The sequence below is a fragment of the Halyomorpha halys genome, unplaced genomic scaffold, assembly GCF_000696795.3.
Source record: "Halyomorpha halys isolate HHAL.00 unplaced genomic scaffold, Hhal_1.1 Scaffold90.1, whole genome shotgun sequence".
NCBI lineage: Eukaryota > Metazoa > Arthropoda > Insecta > Hemiptera > Pentatomidae > Halyomorpha > Halyomorpha halys.
The window spans coordinates 856,603-864,239 of record NW_027109220.1 but is presented as its reverse complement, the minus strand read 5'-3'; the positions used below and the strand labels follow the sequence as shown (position 1 = coordinate 864,239).

Genomic DNA, 7,637 nt, shown 5'->3' with positions numbered 1-7,637 from the left:
CTATTTAGGTATACAAAATTTTCAAAAATTAAAGTCCTATGTTCCATTTTATTTTAATTTTGAATGCTTTCCCTGGGTGTTCCACTAAAGAATAAAATAACGTTTTATACCAATACTTGAAAAAATGCTGAAAAGACAGCAGCCATTTTTTTTTTTTTAGGTTTACTGTAAAAGAAGCGTTACCATTGTCTTATAAACTCTCACCTCAATTTTGTGACAAGGCTAGGGAGTAACAAAACAAGCATTATATATTTTATAACGAGATAATCATTAATGATTTAAGCCTTTAAGTGAGAAGAAAATTATGGCCTTAAATTATACTCCTCGATATAATAACATAAAAAAAAAAAATAAATAATTCACATTCAGATGGTTCATCACACTTAAAAAGCTGAAATAGTACTGACATTGGAGAATGAGCCATATAACATTTTTTTTTAACCCTTTAACGGTGCGGTTGAATATTATTTTCAATTTCACTCACCCATACATGAAATACCTAGGAAGGGGAAGTTATTAAGAAATAATTACACGTTTTGAGATCACCTGAGTTTAAATAACCATGTCTCGCAAAATGGCCAATAAATAATCTGACAGGTGTGTGTGAATAACCTGCTCTAAAAGTTGCACGAAATTGGAATTTCGCATTTGTTAAAATAAAATTTACGTTATCCTCATTGGGCTGAAATGAAGAATTTTCAAAAAAAAAAAAAAAAAACTTCCTCTAAAGTATATTTAAATTTGTTTATTAGAAATAATTAACCATCTCTCATTGTAAGTAAGTAGTAATAAAAAATGGATAAATATGAACTATGAAATAATTCTATAATTAACTAAAGGAGAAAACGGTTTTTATACAACCGGTAAAGATATTGGTAAATCGGAAATAGCCGAGGGCACTCGATATCTTCTGATCTCATTTCATAGTAAATTGCTTTATCTTTTTTTAAACTGTTGCATTCGAGGTAGGAACAAAGTTGATAATCGTTTTCTAAATCTCAACTAACCTCCAAATACAAATATGAATATATAGTAAGGGAAAGAATTGCCATCCTGGTTAATAAATAAATAGCTGTTTTGAAATGTACTAGGATTAATTTAATTTAAAAGTAGGGATGGTAAGTGAAAGCTATGTGGTGCACAAACTGGATTGTGCATTTCTAGTATACAACGGTGTTACCATCATTAACATACCAAGAGAGGGGCAGCTGCCTTCTCCCTCCAGAAGTGAAGAACAAATATTGATTTAATAAAAAACATTTTTTTTTTAGCAAATAATTGTAATGACTAATAAATCATTGCTATAAATATACACGATTTTCTTAAGATGTTGGTTTCATTTCCCTTTTCCGTGCTGAAATATCACAACCTGAACGACTATGGGTTGCCCTGTCCCACTCAGTTTTGATCCTGGGTACGCCCTTGGTTACCATCACACTATAAATTTGTGCTTTCTCTACACAACTTATATTATTACATAGAACACAAACTGAAATAAGTAGTTATATATTAGTATGAAAAGTACTATATTTTCTATTTGAAAATTTTACATATTATTCTTGATATGGGCCGACAGATGATTGACTTCTATTCATTAGATATATTAGTTACTATAAGGGAAATTGTTGAAGTGTGGTCTACCTAATACATGTTTCGTTGTGGTAAAGTATCCAAAAGAGATTTTGCGACGAATATGAAAAAAATGTTTTGTATTTTTATTTTAGTTTTTGGTTGATCTAACATTAAGATCCAAATGAAGGAATAAAAATATTCCCAACCTTTTGCCTCTTTACGTTTATTTCACCAGTTTAAACATTCATGCCGCCACCTTTCATCTATTTTATTCCTTATATCAGCCCATTTACGTACTCTCACCTTTAACAATACTTGTAGCATTTAACATAAGCAAACATTTAAATCAGTAGGGTCAATTCTTAATTCGATTATTCTTTATTTATCCGATACTTATTTAAAAATTAGGTAGTAACACTTATATATTATTTTCTTTTAATATTTAGTTTATTTTTAATTTATATATATATACACATTTTTATACGTAATGGACATAACTGTTTCCGCTTGTAACGTATTTTATTTACCGCCAAAATCATAGCGCTCTATCGGAATTTTTTAGCAATCGTCAGTTAACCTTATTTACAGTAAGCATTGGTAAGTTTTGTCTTGAGTATTTTTTGTTCCTTCGTATCTCCAAACCCTCTTTTCTACTTTATTTAATTCTTAATTATTTTTTTCTTATGTACTATAATAACTTATATTTGCAACACTACTGCTAGCTAATTTTTTTCTATATTACTATTAGCTTATGCTCATCCATATTATTGTTAGTTTTATTAATCACTATGGTTTATATAACTTATTAGTTCTTTAATTGTGTTAACACTATTGCTAGCTAATTTTTTTCTATATTACTATTAGCACATATTCATCCATATTATTGTTAGTTTTATTAATCACTATGGTTTTTATAACTTATTAGTTCTTTAAATGTGTTATTTGACCTAAATATTTTCAAGATTTTCGATTTATCTTTTATATGGTGTTCTTTGTCATTAATTTAATTTTTATTATTAACATATGTACTAGCCTCTTTTCCATATTTTGTCATATTATATATTTTTCTAGCTATACTGTTTCATTTTTATTTTAAAGTAGTTGTTGGTACTTGGCCCTGAAATTCAGGCAGAAACATTGGAACAAAAAATTAAGTATCACTAGAGTTCTGTATAATGTATAATGTCAAAGGGTAATTTATTGTGAAATATAAAATGATAAATATGTAGTAACAGTTGTTAATTATAAATATATTTTGTTTAGTTTTTAAAACAATGACAAAATTTCGATTAGGAATTACAAAACAGTGAGCTAAAAATATCAATTTAAGGATATTAATGAAAAGAATATTTCAAAAAAGATAAATGGAAGATAAAATAAATGGGAAAAGATGTGCAAAATTATCCATAATAAAAAAGTTAATAGTAAAGAAGATGAAATTTGGCCTTTTATCAAGACTTTAAATGTAACAAAACTTTGTAACTATTTTCAGAATTAGCGCACCTGAAGATAGATGGGCAGTCTGAAATGTCGAACGGAGAATTTAATTGATCTAGAATTGATAAAAATAAAGAATTTAAGTAATGAAGACCATTTAGTCACCCATTAAAAAAAAAATTACACAAAAACAAACCAGAAATAATAAGAAAGTTAAAAATAAAAACCAAAATGATATCTTAACTGGCATAGTAATGAGTAATAAATTAATAATACTGAGGAAGTGGTAATTGATAAAGTAAGGAATGATAAGTAACTGATCAAATAATTATACAATAAAAATAACAAATGATAAAAAATAAATATTATATATATAATAAAGTAATAGATACAAAATGTAGATGGGAATATTATAGGAGTATAAAGGTAACATAAAAAGATAAAAGTAAAATGAATGGGGGTAGATTGTAATCACATTTCATTCTTTACTTTATCACTTACTACTTCCTCATTATTACTAATTTAACACTAGTACTCATTACTATGCCAGTTAAGATATCTTTTATGGTTTTCATTTTTTATTTTTATGTCATTTTTTCATGAATAAGTATATCATTTTGATACACTTAATTTTTTTTTTTTTTCATAGGTTACTTTTATACTCCAGCATTAGCTGCACCTACTTTAAATCTTTTCCTTTTAGCCCTGATATAGACCTACAATGCGGGTTGAAGAGTCATTGGATTTTATTAAATAGCAGTCACTACTTTTTTAGTTTTGTCTCCTACCACCTGGAAGATCTCCTTGATTAAACATATGGCCAAACATCTATAAGTGTTAAAACTTCTTTTAGTTCTATATAAAATTGTACATGTTCCAGGTTTAGTCGTAGGCAATCCTAAGAAAAACAATATATTACTATGAAAGTATAAAAGCGACAGAAATTAATGTAGATATAGTAGGAAATTCATAGGAGAATATTATCACTGATTTCCAAGCTTCTATGATTGATAACAGTAGATATCATACAACCATTAACTTATTTTTTATAAATTCATTAAATGCCCCTTCACTTCTTAGCGCAAAAGCTATATTAAAGATTGGCAAAGCCACCTTAGTATGAAGTGATACCATCTGAGACTTTGTCGCCTAAACAAATATGCATGAGTCTGAATAAAATAGATAATCATGAATTTTTCACAGCAAGGGGGCTTCATTTCTCTTTAATTTAATACATATCTCATATTCATAATATGAACAAATGTAGAGTCATATAGTCAAACCTTTGCATTTTTGCCATCTTCCAAGTAATTTGAGCAAACGATAGATTTGACAATCTGTTTAGAAAATATACATAAATGAATGAATAAGATTTTTTGACATCCCTAGGAGAGAAAAAAAAAATTTAACAGTCTATAAAACGATTTTAATTTCAATATTTAAAGTAAAATTAATATCACAACTATGTGCCAAGGGGAAAATAAAGGAGAGAATTTACAAAATAAGGATAGATATATCATACAAGTTCTGAAAGATATGCATAGACAAGCTCACAGTAAACATAAACTAGTCTATATATGCACAACATCTTCGCTTGATAATGAATAATAAAAAATTAAAATTCAATTGAGCCTCCACTACTAAGTCTTCTTGCAGGATGTGTGGTTGATCATAAATGCCACACATTTATTATTGGAACATATTTTACAAATCTAATAGAAAGCCATATAATAACATAAATAGATTATCAGCTCAACACTCATCCGCTCACCCTACAAGCTCATAAAAAATTTCTTTAATATGACTAGGTACCACTCCATAGTGAATCTTAAATTGGTTTATACCCAACTTAATAACATATATTTAGGTGGTTTTATAAAAAATAAAATTTACCTTGTAATTTTCAAAACCAGCAAGTTGCTGGGGTGTCAAATATTCATAGTCAAGACTGGGAGACCAACTCATCTTGACGACCTTTTTTTATTTATTTGTTTTTAACTTAACAATATTTAAAAACGTAATCTAGAGGAACACAGTATTTAAAAGAAATCGAATATAACAGTAATCGAACCACCACCATCACCGGCATGCAAATCGTTACTGAACTTATCCATAGATCTCGGTGTTATTCAATTATCGATCACTGGCTCATGTCATCAGAATCGATTTAAACTCAACTATGCAATCAATTTTTTTAAAAGAAATACTATAAAAAATCAATAATTTACTAATGATCCATTTCAACTTTTAAAAAGTAAACATTTACCAATAATTAACAAAAATATTGTACAAAGTTAATCAATAAAAATATAAAACTAAAATTCGTTATTTAGAAATTAATCTTATATTATCATTATTTATTCATATTTTATTCTATCTTCATAATTTTTGTATTAATCGTAAGAATTAAAAAATAAAATTAAATATTTCATTCATTTCTAGAACTGAAACTGTTGACAGGTTTAACCGGGGGAAGGCAAAGTATTGTTATCCTTCGGTGGATAAGGTGAGGATTAATTGACACACCCAACGTCACTTCAAATTAAAGAATGAGCTATTTTACTTCACCGATGCCAGACAGGCAATTCTTATGGGAAATATTTAGTAGGTAAGAGCTTTAACGTTTATTTATAATATTTTCATTTTTAGTTTAATTATCCTCTCTTCTAAAGTATACCCATCATTATGAGATTTTGATCTTTCAGCTGAAAATAGAAGATTCATCTCTTGTATTTTATTATTTTTTATAAATAATATCTCCCTTAAAAACTTTATACCAGAAGAAATAATCGTTTCTGAACAAAATCATTATTTTTTAATTGAGTTTGTCATTAGTAAGTTGAGAATTTTATCAACAAATATGTTATTGGCAATCAGTTTCAAATGATATTTATATCACCCAGAAAAGTGAAAATTAAGGTTTAATGTGATATATTGTCTTGAGCACTGAATTCCCTTCATAATGAATATAACGTTACAATAAAGATACATAGATTCCAAACATCCTGTAAACATATATTTTCTCCTATTTTTATGTGAAGGAATTTAGGAGATTAATAAGTTTGCTATTCGTGCATATAATTAATTTAGAAACTGTTTCATTAGTCATATTTTCTTATCCAGATTATTCATCATTATCTCTAGTTTCTATTCTAAAACAAATTGTGTGTATTTTTATATTTTAAGTTGTTTCATTGATGTTTTTATTCAACAAGTGGTTGGTCCACTTATCATACATTAATAATTTAAGCCTCTTGCTAATATAGTGCCATAAATGATAATTGCATTACTTGCATTAAAAGTTATTAATTCATTAGAGTGTAATTATAGTAATATCCATTTTAAAATTATTGATTTCATTCGAACATTTATCATCAGAATTTATTATGAGTAGTGTGTTTTTATTAATTTCTATTCAAGGTTAGTTTTAAATTGTATGTTTTTCTAATATGTTATGAAGATATTAGGCCTTATCATTCTCATTCAAAACTTGTATGAATAATTTGAGTTAACCTATAGCTATTAGTAATCTCTCCTCTGTTGCTTGACATCTATAGTTTGTTCTAGTTATATTCATTTAGAACATTTCTATTTATTATACTTTTTGTTTCTTCTATGTATGTTTTAAAACCACTTTTTAAAGAATATTCCATGTTTTCGTTACTACAATATTTGTGTTTATTTTACTACATTTTTAAAATTTATAAATAGGAGCAGTAAAAATGGTAGATGATCGACTGTGATGAAAATTCTAAATATTTTTTTTTTCTAAAGACCAGACAGGTTTGATTATTAAAGAAAAATATATGTATATATATTGTACTAAAGTAAAGTGAAATCAACAAAACATAATAAATTATCTAATTTATAACTAAATTAATAAACAAAATTATGATATACATCTAAATATAGCTCATGACACATCTTTCATGACTCCATCTAAATATAATATGTGTCATTTAAAAAATTGTTTTTCTTATACAGTGCAACTTCTCTTTACGGACAATTTTATAATGGTCTTAGCCAAAATGTTTATATTTAAAGTATTTGAACCCTTCTATTATAGAACGCCTCTACTACTCTGATGCAAAAATAAATTTTATTTTCCTTCAGCACTTTTTACTTCTCTATAACAGACACAAGTCATAAAATATTTATGTCTAAACTTACAATTCCTCAACTAAATTTTTTGGGCCACTTATTTTGGGGAAAAGTTTCATAGTAATGTGTTTAAAAGTTTTATGTTATTTAGTAATTATATTTTGTATTACAAATATACCAAGAAGGTTGCTTTGTTATTTGGTTTTCATTGCTTTATTTTGAATTTACCCTGTTTTTATCAAACTTTGTTCTGTTATTTTATTAGAGGCTATTGACAGCACTAAGAGACATTTAAGTCATTGTGTAGTAGGATTTAGTGTACGTTAAAAAAATAAATAAATAAATAAATAAAATTTTAAACCTCTCCCTTGAAATTGGGCGTTATATGTTTCAAGATTATTATAATCTAAAAGTCAAATTGAAAAAATCTGCCTTTGAGCTGTCCAGAGTTTTTCTCTGAGACAACGGTGCCAATTTTCTTTTGATTTGGCCTCATAGTCACAGATCAACCCAGGAAGATCCTCTTT

General features: G+C 27.1%; 1 protein-coding gene across 1 annotated transcript in view; it reads left to right on the top strand.

Annotated features, from left to right (window-relative positions):
• The first annotated feature begins 2,152 nt into the window (after positions 1 to 2,152).
• Positions 2,153 to 7,637, top strand: part of LOC106677181 (programmed cell death protein 6) — a 20,671-nt gene continuing 15,186 nt past the window's right edge. Inside the window, exons 1-2 of the mRNA XM_014414933.3 lie at positions 2,153 to 2,169; positions 5,470 to 5,617. Coding sequence (XP_014270419.1) covers positions 5,559 to 5,617 — 59 coding nt within the window. The 5' untranslated portion in view covers positions 2,153 to 2,169; positions 5,470 to 5,558. The remainder of the gene's footprint in view (positions 2,170 to 5,469; positions 5,618 to 7,637) is intronic.